Consider the following 23,580-nt stretch of genomic DNA (forward strand, 5'->3'; position numbering starts at 1 on the left):
AGCATGGTACTCCAGGACTTTTAAGAGGCCAAGTAGATTGAGTTGGGTGGCCAGTGCAGGAATTCTCCCACCCCAGCACTGGGATTACAAGTGCATGCCACATGCTCAGCTTTGTTTTTAAAGCATGTACTCTGGTTCTCATGCTTGCAGGTTAAGCACTTTACCAGATCAGCTATCATCTCAGTGCCCTGAGTTGTCACTTTTTGCAGCACTGTTACTATAGATACATATGCGTCCACCATGTACTCCTTTAAAATGATTCCAAGAGGGCCGTGGCCGCAGACAGAAGGGAGACCGGAGTGATGTCCTCAGCACCTGCCTAATCTTGGACACTTGCTTCCTGTATGACCTCGGTTTCCCTTCCAATAATACCAACTTCATAGAACCACTCTGAGGACTTGATGAGTCGAGGAGTGTCGGGAGTTATAAATTTGACAGTGCTATAATAACCTGCTTGGCCAAGTGGAACTTTGTTCGCATAATCATATATTTGCTCAAATTGTTGGGATCATAGGAGACCCTTTGCCCAATAAAAGTTACCGGGACTTTATCAGAATAACACCTAAGTCTTTGGATACAGTCTCCCAAGATTCTCCATAAAATTTCATCCTTTTAACTTCATTTACCAGAATGCCTTTAAAAACACACTTCACAACATGCTCACCTGTGTCCCTATTCCTTGCCTTAATTCTTCCATGTTTCCACAGGTCTCTGTCTCCAGTTCACAAAAACTGCTCTTTCCCAAGTTCTCCTTATACCTATGACATCAGAGATCCTGCCGTGGCTGTCCCAGGGACCATGACTTCCCAAGGTCTAAAGCACATAGCAAAGTGTTCTGAAAATGTTTACCAATTGAACCAGTAGATGGTCACATAGATTACCATCCATATTGTAATACTCGAGAGGCGTAAGTTGAAGCTACAGATGCGTTACTTGCACTGGCTTCTGTAAACCCAGGAACCGAGCAGCCTGTTTAGCTGTGGTCGAGTCCAGGAGCTCCACTTGTGCCCTTGTGGGCCTTCCTCTGCTTCCAGATGCTTCTTTGTCTCAGATGACTTCATTTTCATGTCACAACCCTGAGGGCTAGAGCAAATTGATGTTATGCTATTGGAACTATGTGGTCAGAAAGGGTTGGGGAGAAGGAATATAAAAGAAAATGAGAGTAGATGATGAACGAACAAAACAGCGGATAGTCTCCCTTGTACTGGCCATGGGCCTCTGAGCATGAGTCCTTTTAAGTCTACATTTTCTGTGCCTGCTCTAGAGCCTGGCACATCTCAGCATTGTTTATTTACTTATTTATTTTTTATCATTTGAGTGTAGGTATGTGTACATGTGTGTTCATGTGTGTAGACGCATGTTTATGCGAGTGGAAACAAGAGGACAGCCTTAGGTGTTGTTCTTCAAGGAACGGTCTACTTAGTTTTTAAACATCCTTTTACGGGCTTGTAACTTACCAGTAAATCAGATATAGGTGTGGGTGGTCGGCCAGTGAGCTCCAGGGACCCACCTGTCTCTCTTACTAAATGTGGTTTCTGGGGGGGTGGGGGAGAATCAAATAGAGGTACTCATGACTGCAGGACAAACACTTTACCAACTGAGTCATGTCCCCAGCCCAGCTCTTCAGAAGTGTTTCTGAATGAGGTGGTGTTTTCCCGCTTCTTAGAAAGGGACATCTCTAAGTCTACAAAGACAGATGACTGCGTAGCAGCTGCCTCCTGCCTGCCTCACCCGCTGCTTTTCTGTCTTCTTGTCTGTTGGCAGGATCCGACGTCCACTTTCTTCCAGTTTGGGGCATCCATCCAGCAGCAAGCCACCGTCATGCTGAGGATCATGCAGGATTATGACTGGCATGTCTTCTCCCTGGTGACCACCATCTTCCCTGGCTACAGAGACTTCATCAGCTTCATCAAGACCACAGTGGACAACAGCTTTGTGGGCTGGGACATGCAGAACGTGATCACACTGGACACCTCCTTTGAGGATGCCAAGACGCAGGTCCAGTTGAAGAAGATCCATTCTTCCGTCATCTTACTCTATTGTTCCAAAGATGAAGCCGTCCTCATCCTGAGTGAGGCTCGCTCCCTCGGCCTCACCGGCTATGACTTCTTCTGGATTGTCCCCAGTTTGGTCTCTGGGAACACAGAGCTCATCCCCAAAGAGTTTCCATCAGGACTCATTTCAGTGTCCTATGACGACTGGGATTACAGTCTGGAGGCGAGAGTGAGAGACGGGCTTGGGATCCTAACCACTGCTGCGTCTTCTATGCTGGAGAAATTCTCCTACATTCCTGAGGCCAAGGCCAGCTGCTATGGGCAGGCAGAGAAGCCAGAAACCCCTCTTCACACCCTGCACCAGTAAGAGAAAGCTCTTTGGTTATTTATGAATGGTTGGGTTCATAGTCCTTGATGAAGTACAGACTTAGGGGTTTTCTTCTGTCTCTTTATCTTTCTTCCTGTTCTATACAAAATCTTCCAAAATCTTCTATCATCCATCTATCTACCCATCTGTCTGCTCATTTATCTATCTATCTATCTATCTATCTATCTATCTATCTATCTATCTATCTATCTATCATCTATCTATTATCTATCATCCATTTATCCATCTATCCACATATCTTTCTATCTATCTATCTATCTATCTATCTATCTATCTATCTATCTATCTATCTATCTATCCATTTATCTATCACCTTCTATTTACATGTCAGGTAAATTCCTTGCAGTATTCACACCACATTCTTCCATATTTGTTTACTTATTCACTCATTCAATTTTATTCCAGATTTTTTTTTTCCATTAGAAGCTCAGCTGCAGTAATAACCGTTGCTCCTGACTCTTTTTGTCTGTGTACAATTGCTTGTCTAGGGTTGATCCTAAGAAGTGCAGTGTGGGGGGGGCAGAGATGTGGGCATAAATAGCCATTGCTGTTCTAGAAAGCAGTAGCACCAGCTTACGTCCACACCAACGGTTGTGGAATCATTAGCTTCCCACATCCTCAGTAGGGCCTGGTTTGGGGAAATTGCCCACACTGAGGTTTCTGGTTCCTGACTCTCAATTTCTTTTCTTCTTATATCCCAAGTATCTTTGTAGGTTGTTGAAGATCTATCTCAACAAGCATCGCTTTTAAAACCACATTCCATTCTGCCATATGGCTGTGGCATAATTTATTTGACTGTCCCATCATGGTGGGCATTTGAGTTACTTTTTATGTTTCTGGGAGGAATCATTGTTCGTTGGGGCCCATCATTAGGGCTCAGCTGCTAAGATGTAGAATTATTATTCAGACACCCATTCTGCATGCTCGATGATGCGATCTGTACTTCATTCCTCACATACTGTGCAGTGTGGCACTGCAATTAAAGACTGGGCTTGGGAGTGGTGCTGCCAATGTTCAAATCCTATCTTCTTCACATTCTATGGATGTGAGCAATCACTTTCTTTTTATGGGCCTAAAGTGCTTGGTCATAAATTGGTAATAACGGCCCCTGTTCTAGGTTGATCAAATACACCATGTATTGAGATTTCTGGAAAGGCTTGCTGACACAGGTTCTGGGATTTCTGGGGTCCATTCTATGGGAACCAAAGTTCTGGGGAGGTTGTCACGAGTGTGAACAGAGGGGATATGACATGTGTGAAGTGATGCTTCTTATGTACTGATGCCAACTGACCCTCAATAACCATCAGAGTTATCAATGAACTATGACGCCATTAGAGATTGTGCTCAGCAAAGCTTATTTGCCTGCAGGGCACAGGCACTCTATAACATCTGAGGAAGACTGTGAGTTTGAATCTGCTGCCTTCCAGAGTTTATGTCTAAAACAGAACTAGGGGTGTGTGTGTGTGTGTGTGTGTGTGTGTGTGTGTGTGTGTGTGTGTGTGTGCGTGTGTGTGTGTTAGTATGCACATGCCATGGCCTGAGTATAGGGAGTCAGAGCACAACATTTTCTATTGCATCTTCATTATTTTCCAACTAGCTGGCCCAAAGCGTGTTTCCACAGTCCTAGCTCCACCGTCCATCTTTCCTGTCACTGTGACTGTGACAAAGATCCTCACACTGCATGCTACTTTCATGTGGGCTCTGCAAAATTGAATGCAAGTACTTAGAATTGTGAGATAAATTCCCTAACCACTGAGCAATCTTCCCACCCCAAGATATACCTCTTCCCAACTAATGTACACCTAAAAAAAAAAAAAAAAAAAAAGGACTATTGAATTAAATCAAGCCCCTTTGACAATGCCCCACACTCACCCTCTGTAGCCTACGTAGGCATTTTCAGCATCCTAAATAATTGTTCAAATATCAGAAAAGAACTCATATAATTCAGTGTGAAACAGGGAAGCTTCTTAGGAAGCCAGGCTTGCTGGCAGCCCTAAGACAAGGGCGGGGCTAATGAATTCACACACACTTTAATAAGCTGTGCCCTGCAGCTGGCAGATCTAGAAATCTATTATTTTGTGGGAAACATAACTCAATTGTGAGGCAATTGAAATGTAATACATATAGGAAAAGGAATTTTAGAGGGCTAATTGCCAAGACGTTCAGATTCCCTTTCCAGGGACCACCCTGTGTTCCATTCTTTATGGAGAGAAAAGGAACAAACCGAAGGCTGGGAAATGCCACTGTGCTGGCTTTGCAGGCTTTACGTTAGAACTCATCAGCTTTGCAAATGGCAGTTCCACCCCAGAAAAGCAACACGCCAAGCAGAGTTGTTTGGTGCCCACTGCCCCAGGAATGAAGTGTCTTCTTGTCCACACTGGTTGGTGGTGCACATCCAGACTGTGAGGTTGAGTTCTGGCTCATAGTGGCCCCATCAATTCTCTCCTTGCCACACTCCTCTTCCCTCACGTGCACCCCAGCAAGCAAAGAGTGGGGCCCCGCTGGATTGCCCTTGTCTGGGAGCTGGAGATACCCCAGAGAAACTAACTAAGAAGAATAGAGGGTGCTGCACCCTTCTGACTCCTAGCCCTCATGACTCACACCTGGCAGACCTTGTGCTGGTTCCTGGAATATGCAGTAAAGTTAAGATGTGATTTCTGTCACCAAAGACCATATAATCTGGTGAAAATGGGAGAAATTTGCCTCAAAACAAACTCTGGGCATAAAATAATTCTTTCTCTCTGTCTCTCTGTCTCTGTCTCTGTCTCTGTGTCTCTGTCTCTGTCTCTCTCTCTCTCTCTCTCTCTCTCTCTCTCTCTCTCTCTCTCTCTCTCTCTCTCTCTCTCTCTCTCTCTCTCTCTGTGTGTGTGTGTACATGCATGTGCAAATCAGGAGACAGCTTTCTGGCAATTGGTTCTCATTTTTTCTTTGCGTAGGTTGCAAGGGATTGAACTCAGGGCTTCAGCCTTGGCAGCAAGTGCTTTTTCCCACTGACCTGTCTTGCTGGCTCAATAATTCTTTCTTTCTTTTTTAATCCTGAAAAAGACAGTGACTTGTAGAGAACATGATAATACAACCAGCCCATTACTCACCACAGAGAATGAGGTGTGTCATGTTTGTCTGAAGATTTTAAAACAATCAGTACATGAGTGACAGCGTAGAAGTCCTGGTGGCACCCCCTTCATTCTTGCAAGGGAAGGGAAATCGCTACAGTGAGTTCATCGCACATACCACCTGCATGTGTGCTGATATATTTTCACTATAGATGCCTGTGCCAGCACATGCCCAGTCCACAGTTCTGTTCAATGCATCCTAGAGACGCCTAATGCATTCCAATCTGTTTGGCTTTAACCTTGCATTTTTTTCAAGATCGTCGTGAAGATGATGGAATCCCCCCGGTATTCTTCTCAGTGGCTGTTTTTCTCTTCTGCCACACCCATGATTCACCTTTTTAACCACCCCCAGTTGATGGGAAGGGCAGGAGCTGGGCATCTGAAGGCAGTGAGCAGATGAGGCTGACCCAGGTACATGAGCCTGCTCAGTGGGATTTGAATCTCTTGAGTCAGAGCTCCCTCACGTCAGCATTTTAAAAAACAATTCTTACATTTTCAGCTGGATAAAGTCTTCATTTGCAAATCATCCTGAGAGCTGAGAGCTTTCCTTACTTCTACTGTGTAGAAGGGAAGTTGTGGGCAGCTTCAGCTGAATTCCCTCCTGGTTCTCAGGATGACTCATCAAGAGCAACTTCAACCAACTGAGAGCTCCTTGGGGCTCTCCAGGCATGTGACTCTATGGCCCCTCATTCACTGATTGCGATCTTAGAGTTCCTGCAGTTAGGGTGTTGGAGTGATGCGATGCGGCCCATGATGTGCAAGGGGCAGTGTGCAGGTGTGCAGTGCTCCTGAGCGTACCATCGACCTGTTTCTGCCCTTGTAACGTCAAATGGTGTGGTGTAGACAAAGGGGGCATTTTCCTTCGTATTTTAACATTCCTGGGTTTATAGAAGACACTCTGAAAAGAGCAGTCAGCGTTTTCCAAAGTTCAAAAATAGCTCAGCCACGTTATGCAACCTCTTCCTTGCTACTGCAAAGTTATTAAACATCTGCTCCTTCACCAAGCACAGAGCACAGCACACGTAACCCCCAGAACTGTGAAGGCAAGCCATGACCTGGTTTGCTGGTGTGTATCTTAGGCTGTTCATCTCAGTTCTGGGCCTAGGCACTGTCCCATTCAAGAGCAGCCAGGGAGGCAGCACAGTTAGGGATGCAGTCCCTGGAGTTGGGCTGCTGTGGCTTGAAGCTGTGACGTATGCAGCTCCAGATCTAAGGCTCTGGGAGAGCCTCTCAACTCCTCTGTGTCTGCTTTCTTAGATGTCATATGTGAATAAGGAAGGCACGTGTCTGTTTAGCCAGTGCCTGATATGTGGACAAGCAGGTTATGGATCCTGTACAAGTTGAGCAGCCCTAGTCTGAAAATACAAAGTCTCAAATACTCTAAAATCTGGAGCTTGGAGTGCAGATATGATGCCACATGTGGAAAATTCCATGTTGAATCTTTTGGGATCACTGAAAGGCAGCAGTTGTTTTCAGGCGCTGTGTTTAAGGAACATAAGTAGGGCTGGAGCTGTACCTCAGTTAGTAGAGCCCTTGCTTAGTTTGTATAAAGTTTGGGTTTCAATCTCCAGTCTAGCATACCCATTGCACAGTGGTGGTGAACACCTCTAATTGCAGCACTTGGGAGGGAGAGGCAAGGGAATCAGGAGTCCAAGGTCATATTTGGCTACATAGTTAGTTTGAGGCCAGCCCGGGTTACTCTGTACAGAGATAGATAGATAGATAGATAGATAGATAGATAGATAGATAGATAGATAGACAGACAGACGGACAGAGACAGACACAGAGAGACAGACAGATACAGAAAAAGAGAAAGAGAGAGACAGAGACAGAGAGAGAGAGAGAGACAGACAGAGACAGAGAGACAGACAGAGACACACAGAGAGACAGAGATAGAGACAAAGAGAGAAGAAAGGAAGGAAGGAAGGAAGAGATGACTCCAGTATTTAGAACTTGAGTTCCATGCCTGAGATATTAAATTATGTCTATACAAATGTTCCCAAATCTAAAGAACTCCAAAACCTGCAGTCCTTCCAGACCTAAGCATTTCTGAGTAGAGATTCTCCATCTGTACTGATGACACACAAAGGAGTAAAATTGTGTACAAAGCAGATGAATCTGCTTACCACAGCCCACAAGACTGTTGTTTGTTCACACTACCCCAAAACAGTCAGAGCCTTTGGTGTGCTAGCACCAGCTCTCTGGAGGTGGAGAGAGCCAGGGACCATCACACATCCCGGGCCGGCCAGGGAGGATTGCTTTTGCTTTTGTCTTCTGTAAGCTATTGGGAAGCGGAACAAGGCATAGTCCAATTGGCTAGAGCAGAGGCACAGGAGGGAAAGGGGTGCTCCCAAAGTGAGCACAGCAGAGGCACAGGAGTGAATGGGGTGCTCCCAAAGTGAGCACAGCAGAGGCACAGGAGGGAAAGGGGTGCTCCCAAAGTGAGCACAGCAGAGGCACAGGAGGGAAAGGGGTGCTCTCAAAGTGAGCACAGCAGAGGCACAGGAGGGAAAGGGGTGCTCCCACAGTGAGCACAACAGAGGCACAGGAGGGAAAGGGGTGCTCCCATAGTGAGCACAGCAGAGGCACAGGAGGGAAAGAGGTGCTCCCATAGTGAGCCACAGTAAAGACCACAGGAGGAAAGAGGTGCTCCCAAGTGAGCACAGTAAAGGACCACAGGAGGGAAGGGGGTGCTCCCATAGTGAGCACAAAGCAGAGGCACAGGAGGGAAAGGGTGCTCCCAAAGTGAGCACAGCAGAGGCACAGGAGGGAAAGGGGTGCTCCCAAAGTGAGCACAGCATGAGGCACAGGAGGGAAAGGGGGTGCTCTCAAAGTGAGCACAGCAGAGGCACAGGAGGGAAAGGGGTGCTCCCAAAGTGAGCACAGCAGAGGCACAGGAGGGAAAGGGGTGCTCCCAAAGTGAGCACAGAGAGGCACAGGAGGGAAAGGGTGCTCTCAAAGTGAGCACAGCAGAGGCACAGGAGGGAAAGGGGTGCTCCCACAGTGAGCACAACAGAGGCACAGGAGGGAAGGGGGTGCTCCCATAGTGAGCACAGCAGAGGCACAGGAGGGAAAGAGGTGCTCCCATAGTGAGCACAGTAAAGACACAGGAGGGAAGGGGGTGCTCCCATAGTGAGCACAGCAGAGGCACAGGGAGGGAAAGGGGTGCTCCCAAAGTGAGCACAGCAGAGGCACAGGAGGGAAAGGGGTGCTCCCAAAGTGAGCACAGCAGAGGCACAGGAGGGAAAGGGGTGCTCTCAAAGTGAGCACAGCAGAGGCACAGGAGGGAAAGGGGTGCTCCCAAAGTGAGCACAGCAGAGGCACAGGAGGGAAAGGGGTGCTCCCAAAGTGAGCACAGCAGAGGCACAGGAGGGAAAGGGGTGCTCCCAAAGTGAGCACAGCAGAGGCACAGGAGGGAAAGGGGTGTTCCCAAAGTGAGCACAGTAAAGACACAGGAGGGAAAGAGGTGCTCCCATAGTGAGCACAGAAAAGACACAGGAGGGAAAGAGGTGCTCCCATAGTGAGCACAGTAAAGACACAGGAGGGAAGGGGGTGCTCCCATAGTGAGCACAGCAGAGGCACAGGAGGGAAAGGGGTGCTCCCATAGTGAGCTCAGCAGAGACACAGGAGGGAAAGGGGTGCTCCCATAGTGAGCACAGTCTTTCACAAAAACAGCAGGAGCTAATGACACATTGCTCTGGTATCAGTGTTCAGGCTTCTTTTCTTTCTTTCTTTCTTTCTTTCTTTTTTTTTGTGATTTTTTTTTATTAATTTATTCTTGTTACATCTCAATGGTTATCCCATCCCTTGTATCCTCCCATTCTTCCCTCCCCCCCTCATTTTCCTCTTACTCCCCTCCCCCTCCTGAGGGGGATTACCTCCCCCTGTATATGCTCATAGGGTATCAAGTCTCTTCTTGGCAACCTGCTGTCCTTCCTCTGAGTGCCACCAGGTCTCCCCCTCCAGGGGACGTGGTCAAATGTGAGGCACCAGAGTACGTGAGAAAGTCATATCCCACTCTCCACTCAACTGTGGAGAATGTTCTGACCATTGGCTAGATCTGGGTAGGGGTTTAAAGTTTACCATCAGGCTTCTTTTTGATAGTTGGGTTTTGTTGCTGTTGTTGTTTTTTAATGTTATCCCATAGGTGACTAATGCACTGCCTCTTAACCCCTGTGCTGTCTCTCAGTTCACACGTGTGGGCCCAGATGAAGTCCCTGCTACAGTTTGGATTGTAGTTCTGCGGTTATACAGAATGGAGAGTCACATTGCTGCTGTGAGTGTATACATGTGTGTCTATTTGTGCATGGATGTGTATGTGTATGTGTGGGTCACTCTTCCAAATTGGAAGGGGACGCCTTTTAGACTTAGGGAAACAAAAGTCATTAAAAGGAGACTGAGTGCTTTCCAGACCAAACCTTCTTGTCACGGATTTACTTCAGGAGAAGTGTGACTGGTGGGGAAAGAACCTGAGGTGTGGTATGCGTGTAGCAGGCTTGACTTCGAATTTATTGTAACTTATATTAGTTATGCTGCAAGCTCTGCACAAAGCATGCGAGAGAGACACAGCTGCCTGCCTCATATTCACCTTTTTGGGATTTAGTTTTTTTTTTCATATTGTGCCTGTGTCTGTGTCTGTGTGTATGTCCACATGAGTGCAGATGCCTGTGGAAGGCAGAAGATGGCATCAGATCCCCTAGAGCTGGATTCATAAGCTATCATGAGCTGTCTGATATGGGTACTGGGAACTGAGCTTGGGCCCTGAGCACGAACAAGAAGCACCTTTAATGACTGAACTATCTTTCCAGTCTCCAATTTTATTTGTTTAATGATTGCCCTACAATGTATGTCCAGTGGCTACTGTCTTAGTTGTAGGAGTGGAATTGAAGAATTCACTGCATTAGAAGCACTCAGGCGGATCTCTAGCACAAAGGAGTGGAGAAACACCCTCTCCTGATTTTATAGATTCGTATTGGAAAGAACCTTATCTGACATTCCACCATCTCTTTTATCAACTGCTTGACCCTGGAAGTCAGGCCTCTCTGCTTTAAGCAGCAGCACTGCAAGTTTCTCTGACAGGAAAGGGAAAGAGAGGCAGGGCGGCCTGTCTACAAGTAAGTAAACCCCAAGTTTAATCGTTGTCCAGGCAGCATTGACATTTCTCCTCAATGTGCCCCAAGGAAGCAGAGGAAAGAAAGGCTTCAGGTTTAACGGCCCACTGAAAGACTGCACTAAACCTGCTTGGTGTGCTTTTATTTGATAATCAGAGCTCTCGCTGTTGGTTTCTTTTAAAATGCCAATAAAAGAGCCTGCTCCGTTAATTCTCCGAGCTTGACTGCAGTCGAGCTTCCCTGGGCGAGTGTGATAACTCTTTGCAAATATTTATCAGTGGGATCAGCATTTCCTGCACAAACATTTCTGGCAATGTACTAGCCACTCCAGAGAGCAAGATATCCCGGGGGCCTGTGCTATGTTTCTGGTGCTAGGGACCCTCAGCTCAGGAATGGGGAAAGTGGCCCAGAGTAAGTCAGCAAAGGACAGATGTACTGAGGGAACACAGGGCAGCAAAGGATTATGCTCCAGGCTCTGACTGAAGAACGTGGATTTAAATAGGGCTAGCCCCGTGGGCTTGTCTCTCCTGAGGAATTGGCTTAACTTCTTCGTCTCCTTAACTGCAAACATGTACAACACAAACCAAAGCATCTGTGAGAGATGGTGGTGACAAATGACATGCATGTGAACTCCGCAGCCCAGCACCCAGCATACAGTTGGTGCCTTGTAGGGCACGCTTTGTGACCTTGCTTCTCTACTGTGTCTTGCTGGACCCAAGATGGGTGGGTGGGTTGAGTGCTCTGGGTATCTTCCCACGAGCTTAGTCAGCAGCCTTGCCTCCCTCAGCACTCAGGCTGTTTGTGCCATCCTTCCTGGAAGCCAGCCTTCTCTCTTCTGGCTGGAAGTCAAAAGCACCGTATGCCAACCCTGCAATGCCAGTCAATCATTTCCAATTGGCATCCAGTGAATAGCTGGACAAATGGTGGAAACTTGACGTTGGCAACTCAGCAGCAGCAGCAGCAGCAGCAGCAGCAGCAGCAGCAGCAGTTGGCTGTGACTTTACCTTGGGAAGGTGGTTTGGGTTGTTGGTGGGGGAGGGTCACGCATGAGCACAGATCCTCTTCAGATGTGCCTAAGGCCAGATGTAAGTCTTGGAACCAGCACTTGGAGCAAAAGAGACATATGGACCCCTTTCCTTGGGGTTTGGGGGCGGGGGAGACACTTTCATTCTGAAACCTGTTCACTTAGAAACATATAGTGATTGCTTGCTGTGAGTCAGCTGCGTGAGTAGATAAAGTAAGTGAAAGTCCTCCCTTCATAGTTCTGGGGCCCGCTGGCTGAATGCCCCCTGGGAGTGGGAGGTCTCAAAATGTAAGCACAGAGACCAGCCAAGAGGCGATGCCAGAGATGGGGACTTTGTGGGAGTTCTAGCTACACCTTCAAACGGAAGTGACTCCCTTAGTTCACTCTGGGTACCAAGTCAATGAGGCCTGGTGGATGAGTATTGACATTATGAAAAGAAATAGCACATTTTAGTCTTGTGCAGCTGCGCTAACGGTTACACCTTTCATAAAACACAAGAGACTGGCAAGCAAACAACCCCTCCCTTCTCTCCCAAAAAAACCTGAAACCCATTCAGTGGTGCGTAGCAATCAGAGATAATGTACATTTTAGACATATTGAATTGAATATGCTTTTGAAGGATTCAAGTGGAACTCTCAAGTAGGCAATTCAAGAGGAGAGTCTAAACTCACACCGAAAATACAATGCACAGGGTTTGAGATTATTGATGGTTCTTTCAGTCTCCAAATTGAGAGAAACTGCTGCTGTGTTTTGAGTGTAAAATGCCTCCTATAAGCTCATGTGTTTACATATTTGGTCTCCAACTGGTAGCATAGTCTGGAAAGCTTGTAGAACCTTCGGGAGCTGGAGGCTCGTTGGAGGAAGTGGGTTACTGGAGGTGCACCTTAAGAGTTAATAGCCTGGCCCTACTTCCTGTCTGCTCTCTGACTTCTCTCTCTGTGCTGTGGCCAGCAGTTGTCTCAGTTGCTGCAGCCATTTCTCCCCCATCAGATGGACTGTGATGTCCTTAAACTGTGAGCCAAGATAACCTTTCCTTCCATAAGCGGCTGCTTTGTAGGTATTTGTTCAGAGCAACAAGGAAATTAGCTAATACAATCACCCAGGAGGAGAATGAAAAATCAGAGGAGAATTCGGGTTCAAATGAGGAGGAGCCTGACTATCACTGAGAGAGAAAGAGAGAGGCTGCTGGACTGTGGCTTCCAGCTGCGCCTCTTCTTGTGGAGATTGTGGTCTTGTGTGCCGTGGTAGAGCCTGGTGGGTGTCTGTAGCATCTACTCCATGCTCCACACTGAGGCAGGTACTGTGACCCTTTTAAAGGCGTCATACCTGATGCACTGCCACCTGGCAGAACCACAGCAGGAGTTTTAATCATTACGTGGAGGAAGTAAAACGTCCCATGTGGTAAACTATCAGACCGCTCGTCTCAGCAGTGAGTCCCTGAGTCACAGGCAGCCAAACTTATATCATACCGACCCTGAGCGGGGGCGCAGATGGCAAGCCACGTGCTTGATCTGAATTGATGAGGAGATGAGAGGCTATGATGAGGAGATGAGAGAGAGGGATGCGGCTGTGGCTTGCTAAAGGAAAACAGTCTCTGGTTTTGTTTCTTCATGGATGTGGTTTGGAAAACAACTGACACTCCATGAAGTGGCCACGTTAAATAGCCTTTCTATGGAAAGAGGATAAAGGTATCCTGGAACAGCCCTGGTCTATACACCTCTTCCTATGCAGGGCAAAGACCCTCCCTGTCCCAGCCAGGTGGGGGAGCTAGAGAGCCGGGCTGGGTCTCCTCACCTGTTCCTCCGCCTTTGCTGCTGGCTTCTCTGCTCCCTCTTCTTGCTGTCACTTGGCTGCTGACAGGAGACAGTTAAATTGAGCCAGAACATCTCCTGTTGCTGAGGCAGGGCTGAGCATCCCCGAAAGAAGTCACAACATCTTACAATACATGTGGGTTTGGTTAAGAATGAGAGACACATGGATGCTGGATGGACTACTTTTCTATTCTCATCATGGTTCAGATGAGGGAAGAGGACCAGAGATGTTGTACACCTTCACTAAAGCCACACAGCTTACAGAAGATGGTGCTAGGAACATTTTCCAAGGCTGCAGATCCCCTCTTCCTGCTGTGCTTGTAGTTATGTAAGCCCCAGTGATAAAGGATGCTGGCACTGGAAAGACACTCTGTGGTTTAGAGCACTCTTTGCCCTTGGGGAAAGATCTGGCTTTGATTTCCAGCACTCACATGGCAGTTCATATACCTAACTCTAGTTCTTCAGAAGCCAGGGCTCTCCTCTGTCTTCTGTGGGCATCAGACATGCACATGGTACACAAATAAACAAGCAGGCAAAACACACACACACATACACACACACGCACACACATGTATTCACACTCACGCATGCACACACCTAAGCACACGTGCACATACACATGCGTGACACACACACGTGAGCACACACACAAACACATACACACACACACACACACACAAGAGTTCCAAGACTTACAAACACTGTAACTTATCTTGAAATATACAAAGGACTGCTGACAGTGTTTCCCCGTCCTTGTTTGGCGAAAGTCAGAAGTTTGGCTGGCTGTCACCCTTAGCTACCCTCATTCTTATTACATTTACAGCTTTTTAAAGCATTTTACTAAAACGTACTAGGGAGATCGCTGAGTGTGTAAAGTGCTTGCTTCTGAAGCACAAGGATCTGAGTTTGGTCCCAGGACCCACATTAAAAAAAATAACCAGGCATGGTGGTGTGCACATGGCATCCCAGTGCTGGGGAATCAGAGCGTCAGTCTCTGGGACCTGCTACCCAGCTAGTCTTGCCTTCTTGGGGAGCTCCAGGCCAATGAGAAACGGTCTCAAAAAAATAAAGTGGATGCTGACTGAGGAACAACCACTGAGGTTGTCCCTTAGGTTCCACAGGCTGTGTGCATGAGCATCTGAACACACACATACACACATACACACGCACACACATGCACACGCACACGCACATGCACACACATGAATGTATTTAATTAATTACTTTATCATTGTTTAAGTATTGATCATCATTACTTAAACAAGAACAGAATGGCCCTTATCCCTAGCAGAGTCTAAGATGAGTGATGATAGGAAGTTTTCTGTTATTTCATTTTGCCTGTGTGTATGTGTGTGGTGTGCGCAGGTGTGCAGGTGCGCAGGTGTGCAGGTGCGCAGGTGTGCAGGTGTGCAGGTGTGCAGGTGTCTATGTATGTGCAGTACATTCAGAGGCCTGAGATTGATGCTGACATCTTCCTTGATCACACTCAGCGTTATCTATCAAGGCAGGATCTCTCACTGGACCCCAAACTCTCCATTTCTGGTTGTCAGTCTTGCTCTGAAGACTCGTCTCCATGTACCTCCTGGATGCTGGAATTATGGACTGGCCCCCATGCCCACTTGGCTTCTTATATAAGTTCTGAGGCTTACAATCCTGATCTTTGCCTGCACATGGTCAGTAGCATGTGCTGTACCCTCTGTGCCACCGTTCCCCAGCTCACTCAGGAAGTTAGTGTTGCCCTTCAGTTGAGCTTCCTTTTCAGCCAAAGCAGACTTGCCCTCCAGGTTCTCTCAGCATCCCTCTGTTCCCTACCTCCTGCAGGGCGTGGCTGGTGTACCCTGCCCTCTTCCCTGAATTCTCTAGCCAAGGGGTGGGGTGTCCCCTCTCCCAGAGGCTCTTCATTTTATAATTCAGATTTTAGTACCACCACTCTCCCAACACACACACACACACACACACACACACACACACACACACACACTTTTTCTTTCCCCACTTTCCTGTCTCCCTGCATGGCCCATTCCCTGGCTACATTCCTTGGCACTGGTAAGCCCACCAAGAGTTGCTCCCAATAAGCTTGCATTTATGAAGGTTTATTTATTTATTAGTTATTGCATATGAGCATTTTATCTGCAGAAGAGGGCATCAGATCACACTATAGATGGTTGTGAGCCACCTTGTGGTTGCTCGAATTGAACTCAGGACCTCTGGAAGAGCAGGCGGTGCTCTAAACCACTGAGCCATCTTTCCAGCCCCTAAACTTGCATTTATATACTTTAACTTGTATTGAGTTAGCTCATCTCACCAGCAGAAAGAATGACAACATATCAGTTTGCTCTCTTGTTTAGGAAACCAAGTCTGTGGAGACCTGGTGGACCTGGTGCTGCCTTTCCCTCTACACTAACAACCTTACATCACACAAATATTCTCACCTAAAGCTGCTGGAGAAATGACACAAGGGTCTTGGGTTTCCCGAAACCATCGACTACTCCTTCGGTTTAGAGAGCTACTCAATGCCAATAAAGCTGGCCCTCGAAGTCCTTGTTGGGGGTTTCTAGGTCACAATCACTTGGAGACTAAGGGATTGTCTACTCTTTCTGTTGCTGTGATAGAATACCCTGACCAAAGCAACTTACAGGAGAAAGGGCTTATTTTGTTTGGCTCACAGTTCCAGGCTTCCGGTCCATCCCAGCAAGGGGTCGAGGTCACACCTGAAGAGCACCATGCTTGCTTGTGCTCAGCTCATTTTTTTTTTCCCCACTCTGATCCACCATCTAGGATTCTCAGCTTAGGGAACTGTGCCACCCACAGCAGGTGGGTCTTTGTACCCCAATTAAGACAATTCTACCAACCCCCTACATGCAGCTCCACAGACAAACATCATCTTGACAATCTTAATTGGAACTTCCTTCCCAAACGATTCTAAATTGTGCCAGGTTGACAATTAAAAATAACCATCACACATAGCATTTTATGTAGTCATAGATCAGGAACCCACTTCATTTAACTCAAAGTTCCAACCATTTGTCTGGCTTTCCTTAAGGAAAAAGCTCAGTCAACTCCACAAGTGTCACTCCCAAGCATGAGAGAGGGTGAATTTGAAATTTTTCTTCTAAGGCAGGACAGCGGGTGCCCTGGTTTTCTGCAACTCTATGGTGTTTGTTCAATGGTGGCTAATGCTGCGACCAGAGCACCTGCTAACTGTCCCTGCTGCGAAAGTCGAGTTTATTATTTAACCTGGCATGGAACACAGCTAAAATCTGAATTTTTCTTCTGTGCAATTGTGACATTTTCAATATTTGTTGTAAAAATAATGTTTGGATTTATAAATTTTAACTGCTAGGGGACTATCAGACAAACTTCATAGTCTTGCCTTTATTAAATTTTATCATACTTGAGGCTCAGGAGATAGCGCAGTCAGTTGACTGCTTGCTGTGCAACCATGAGAACCTGAGTTTGATCCTCCAAACCCCACACTAAAAGAAACAAAGTAAGCAAACAGGCGTGGCGATGCATGTTTGTAATTCTAGTGCTGGAGAGGTGACTAGGTAGTGACCAGTCAGCCCAGATGAACTGATAAGCTCCAGGCCAGTGAGAGACCCTGCCGCAAAAACCAACAACACAGATAGGTCTTGAGGAGAGGCATCAGGGGTTGAACTCTGACCTCCACATGCACACATGGGCACTTTGACCATAACACTTATGTACACACACACACACACACACACACACACACACACACACACACACACACACACTTTTTTTCTAATATTGACTTATAATTTTGACCAAAGTGAAATAATATAGATAGGCACTAGAGAAAACAAAATAGACAAAAGGGAAATTATCATTTTTGTGACACTGGATATTGAGTAAAAGGAGCGTAGCTTAAGCTAAGTGACTTATCATCCATAACTACATTGAGGATGTGGAACCCGGGCAACTCCTGGGGGATTTGCTGAATTGGAGAGAATACAAGGCAGCCAGAATCCCTAAGAAAAATGACCCGTGAGGCTGAGGAGATGCCTCATAGGTCAAAGGACTCGCCACACAGCATTAGGTCCAGAGCTCAGACCCCCAAAACCCCACACAAATGCGGGTGAGTGTTGGCCTGCCTGTAATTCCAGTCTCAGAGCTGGGGAAGGCTCTTCTGGTCTAGATTTCTGCATGCGCATTTCAGAAGTCCTTCACCACTCACCATCAAATTTAATGTAAACTATAAGTCCACAGTTCAGGAAAGTCTGAATCTTGAGATAAGAATGATGGAGGCATGCTACAATCAGATTCCTTAAACGCTGTGTCAGACACTTCCCAATTATTGGCGTTTAAAGGTATAAGACATGACTTATATTGCTTTCTATTGTGGGGGAAGAAAAAGTTTATTGAACGTTTACATCCACAGCAAAGTCCATCGTTGAGGAAAGTCAGGGTAGCCACTCAAGGTTGCTCTCCATGGCTTTCTCAGTCAGCCATCTGCCTAGGGGTCATACCATCCTCAGTGGGCTGGGTCTCCCCACATCAACCATCAATCAAGAAAATGCACGATTATCCTCCCTATAGATGATTTAATGGAGGCATTTTATCAATTGAGGTTTCTCTTACCAGATAACTCTACCTTGTGTCAAGTTGGAAAATAAAATAAAATAATCCATGCAAGATGAAAAATACATCATCTACAGAAACACAAAGGCTCAGCAGCATCTTTCTCTCCAGAAACAATAAAAGTTAAGAGAGAATGGGGACTTTGATGCCCTGAAAGGGAAAACCAATATCAACCTAGAACTTATTTGTTTAGAATGGATTCTTACTGAGTCAACCTGGCTGACTTCAAGCCGTCAGCTCTCTCGCTGTCTGCTGAGTGCTGGGATTATAGCCTTGAGCCGGCAGCAGCAGCTGCAGTCCAGAGAGTGAGATAAGAGAGCCATGTTTTCTATCTTTCAATGAGTGAGTTTACTAAGTATATAGCAAGCCCAAGTAAGGAAGCAATAGTGAGTAGCAGACAGAGGGACAGCAGAGAGCAATACTTCTCTTAAAGTGAGCATCTAACAGAGATGACTAGAACAGCCCAGTTGAGAAAGCAGACTAAGGTAACACCATCAAACTGAGAGTAGTAGGTTGGAGTCCCTGCTGGAGAGTCCTGAGCAGATCAAATCATTGCCTCTGGCGAGGCTTCCAAGTAAAAGCGTCAGGTAACTGACATCATAAAATTAAGTGCTTACGACACACTTCAGAGACTGGTTGAAGAAGTCAAGGCAATCACCTGGTTTTTCCAGTCAGATTTCTCTCCATGAGCATCTCTGTCCCACTACAGCAGGTATCAGGACGAAATGACATCTGTTAGAAACAGTTACTTTTGGCTACTCTCAATGATACAATGTTTCCATTCTAGGGCTGATTTTCTGTTTGCTTCCAGTCTTGTCCAGAGTTAGAGTACCAGCTGGCCCCGGGGAAAGTCGTTTTGGAGAACGCTTAACAGGCTGAAGCCTGGTGCAGAGAACCCTCTTCACTCCAAGAATCTACTTTCAACCAACTTAAACAACACATGACAATTTACCTATATAATGTAATTCCAGATACCCAGAATATTTTACATGAAGGAAAATATCTTTCCAAAGTGAAAGTGAAATATTGGTTTCTAGTACATAGAATAACTACGTTGTTTATCATCACCAAATCCAAACTGTGAGAAACATACCAGGAAACACTTAGTGTAAAGGATAGCAATATTAAACAGAAAGCTGGATGCTGTAACACAATGAATACTTGATATGAAAACTACCTGTTATATATATATATATATATATATATATATATATATATATATATATACTAATCACTCTAAAAATTACATTAATTTTAAACAAAAATAACTGCTTCAAAGGATTTACAACTTGACAAAAATTAAAATATATAAAGTGGCCACTGCACAAAACTTGGGAGCAAAAGAAAACCTAGCACTTGAAGGTTTTTATGTTATATGTAAAGTGAAATACAACTTAAGAATTTTAATATAACCAAAAATATGAAACAATGGACTCTAAAGGAGCCATTAAAGTATAAAGAACTAGATCTAAGGTTAACTTGATACAAAAGAAATAAAATATAATTTCAAAAAACTGAAAGGAGAAAACAAGTGAAGGGGACAAAATAGCAAATGGTGCAACAAATATAAAAAAAAATGATAGTACATTTACAACCAACTATATCATTAGCTCCATTAAATGTAAGTGGCATAAACATCTGATTTAAGAGGGAAAGGTCATGAAATTAGATTATAAAGCAGCTTCTAATTATAAGCTGCTTACAAGAAGCTCATTGTAAATATAAAGATAGCAAATAACCAAACAAATGTAAATACTTTGGATGTTGAAATATGCATACCAACATGAATAAAAAAAGTCTAGACTAGCTATATTAATAACAGACTAAGTGAATTTCAGAGCTTGAATGTTTTATGTGAGAAAGAATGTCATTTCATAATGACAAATGAGTCAATGTATCAAGTAGACATTAACAGTCTAAATATGTATATATACAATAGCAGAGCTTCAAAATAATGAGGCAAAACTGACAGAGATAATGATAGAACTGAAAGGAAAATTTTAAAAATTCACAATTATAGCTGGAGATTTAATACTACTGTCTTCATAATTGATAGAACAAGCAGAAAATCAGTAAACATACAGATGATCTTAACATCAGAACCAAACTGACATAATATGCAACCCTCCACCCAACAGCACAAAAAATATGTATTTTCTTCAACCACACAGTGCATTTAGAAAGAGTTGCTACATCCCAGGTTTTAAGATAAGTTTGATTCATTTCAAATGAACACTATTAAAGCATTTCAGTGAATTCACTGGGATGAATTAGAACTCAACAAGAGGTAAATCTCTAGAAATTTCTAAATATTTGCATATTAACTACCACATTTTATCATATGGGCCAAAGAAAAATCTGTCAGAAATATCCAAATTACCATTTGAAAAATTTGCACAGCCTCCTTAGCACATGGTTTTTCCCTCAGTTGTGGGGCATATCCTTGATTGACTAGCTTATGGAGGTGACTGGTTCTTTGATTGGTTAGGTGTTGTTCAGGACAGTCATGAGCTGATGTTTGCACAGACTGTTGTGGGTGTGAAGGCATGTGTCGGCATACTTTTATCTATTTTATTTGGATTCTTATAGCTCTGGTTCCCTTCCAACCTCCCAACCCTACATGGGAGGGGAAAAAAAAAAGAAAAGGTTAGAGGGAAAGAGGACGTAGATCTCCTTAGACTTAGTTCCTTGGGGAAAGTCCAATCCTCATAGTCAGGATATCCAGCAGTCCAGCAAACCAGCAAGCATCAAACATCAAACCCAGTAGCAGGATGAACCAGCAGCAGCAGCGGTGGGTGAGCATCGGCAGGAAGAACGGCCGCCTTCTTCTTCCTTTGGAACCCACCCCCATCCCTCTCTGGGCTCTGGTATTTATACCCTCTCAGAGTCCTCAGAATTAAACTATCTGCTGCTGGCAAAGATCATGCCCCTCTCAGAGCACAAGACAACCATAGTTAACAGCTGTGGACAAACTAAAGTAGCCCCATATCCCACACCCGGGATTAAAATAAAAACATGTTTATATACGAGAAACCAAAACTTCCACTACAGGCATGGGGATTATACATCCTGACAAAAGTGATAGGAAACTGAGTCCAGATGGATATGTGGGTGTAATCATCAGGTATCACTCCTTGCCCACCTCAGAAATTTTATGGTATGGTAGACATAGTCCTAAATCCTGAAGTCTAGGACATCAAGTTTATACCCAGTAGTTTTTGTTTTGTTTTGTTTTGTTTTGTTTTTTTTAATTAATTAATTAATTTTTTTTTTAGATCTCTTGGACAAACTTTAAAACATTTTTGGGTCTGGCCTTTCTTACCTTTACATTAACAGTATTGGATTCAGTGATCTGGAGTTGAATTGCGAGACGCCATAGTAGGCAGGGATGCTGCAGCCCCTGAGATCTGTACCGTTCAGCATGTCTCCTTCACTGTGGCTAAGGATGACCCTGGATGCTTGTGCAATATTAATAGTTTCCAGAGTGCATGTGATGAACCCAAGCTTGCTTGGGGGTTGGCCTGGTGACCTGTATTTTGATGCTATTCTAAAACACAACAGGTGCCTGTGTCTTTTACTGATTGATGATGGGTTAGATGCTATCACTGTAGTAATTATAGGTATTCGATAATAAACATTATTACACTATTTTATATTCACTATAACAAACCTTTGTCCCCATTCACAGCAGGGTGGAAGTGAGCGATAACAATAGATGTGTTCTAATTTATAGTTTCATAAATTTACTCATAGCACCTGGATAACATTAATAATAAAATATATTACTAGCTCTAGAAAATTATTCCCGACTGGTTTTACAACAGCAGTATTGAGTTTTGTGTGTGTGTGTGTGTGTGTGTGTGTGTGTGTGTGTGTGTGTGTGTTTCAAGACATAGTTTCTCTGTGTAGCCTTGGCTGTCCTAGTCTTGCTTTTCAGACCAGGCTATCCCTAAACTCACAGTTCACTGCATCACTGCATCACTGACTGCTAGGATTAAAGGAATGCACACAACACCTGGCCAACAACAGTATTGTATGTATGTAGAAGCTGAGGCCCAAAAGAAATAAGGTTAGTTCTTCACTGTTCAGTTCATGACAAAACATAACAAAAGCCTCTTTTTCCCAGAGTCAGGGATGCTGCTCCGAGAGTCTCCTTCTTTTCCAGTGACTAGTAATAATAATTTGATGGAGATGATGGTGATGAGGTAGTAACGATGGTGGTGATGATCATTGTGATGGTGACTGTGATGCAGATGGTTACAGTGTTGATGATGATGAGGATGGTGATGCTGGTGGTGACTATGATGAACTCTGGGGACCACAGTCATCTTATCTTTACATATCGCAGCCAGTGAATAAATATATGTTGAGTGAGTTGATGAGGATAGCTCCTAACACCATACTCTTAAGGAGTCTTACATGCATCTTGCTGTTTTATCGTTAGAACTATAGGAAACAGGCAGTATTAGGGTTCCCATTTTCATGTTAGGAAAACCTGAGAGAAAAATGACTTTTCAAGTTTGACTGCCTGAACTCATGGGAGACTCAAGATAAAGGTGTTCTTCCAGACACTGACGCCCAATCCTGCAATTCTCCACCTTCCAAGGGGAAGAGGGAGCATCAGGTACATTTCTAGAGACTCTGCAATGTGCTCTAATGCTGTAACGCTGGTGCACAGAAAGCCTTCTGCTATGCTCCAGAGCTGTCTGCTTGTCTTTAGTTTATGGCAAAATGAGATTGGCCAGAATTCATATTACAAGCTACAAAAGCACTTTCAAATGCTAATGTTCTTGCCATCAGTACCAATAATTATTATTGTCAGAAGGGTCTAAGTTTGGGCATTACTGAAAGTAAAACAAGCATGGAAGAGATGGGAGGAGCTGGTCTATTCTGGGAGAATTGTAATGAGAATAGAAAAAAAAAGAAAAAATAACAATTGCAGAGATCAACTTGGTGACAATTCATATTAGAACGGGTCTCTTGGACTTTTTGAATGCTAAGGAGGCCTGGTAGATAAGGGCTGTGGGGGGAATTGAGAAGAAATGTCAGCAAGGGATCCTCGGTCATACTGACTAGGCAGAAAGAAGGAAATAAGAAGCAGAAAAGAAGAGAAAAGTCAAGGCTGAGTCTGGATCCTGGATGCAATCCAGTTCATAATGGGGCTGTCTGCCTTGATTTTTAAAGTGTTTGATTCCCACACTATATATGAAAGAGGCCAAATTACTAGTAAATACTTTCCATTCTGGCCAGTGGTGAGGGAGCCAGTGTGATTCTGCATCATTGACTTGAATTAAACTCTATCTTGAGTTTAATAAATATTTGGCTTTCAATGCTGTGTGTTTCCGAAGCAGACTCGAGTTCTGAATACAGAACTGGGAGAAAGAGTGCAACTTCAGCCTATTAGGTGAAAACAAAATGTACAATTGTCCTGAGACGTCCATTAGATGCATCCCTCCAGCCTTCCTGCGACTCATTCATTCATTTGCTGATGCAGATGTTCATTTGCTTCCATTCACTTAACCTTTTGTGTATTCTGG

At 44.8% G+C, this 23,580-nt stretch overlaps 1 protein-coding gene across 1 annotated transcript in view; it reads left to right on the forward strand.

Moving 5' to 3' along the window:
- The window catches only part of Grin2a (glutamate ionotropic receptor NMDA type subunit 2A), a 398,907-nt gene that overhangs the window by 220,114 nt on the left and 155,213 nt on the right, over positions 1–23,580 (forward strand). The window contains exon 2 of the mRNA XM_051167318.1: positions 1,765–2,357. Within this exon, the coding sequence (XP_051023275.1) occupies positions 1,765–2,357 (593 nt within the window). The remainder of the gene's footprint in view (positions 1–1,764; positions 2,358–23,580) is intronic.

This window comes from Acomys russatus, chromosome 25 (assembly GCF_903995435.1).
Source record: "Acomys russatus chromosome 25, mAcoRus1.1, whole genome shotgun sequence".
NCBI lineage: Eukaryota > Metazoa > Chordata > Mammalia > Rodentia > Muridae > Acomys > Acomys russatus.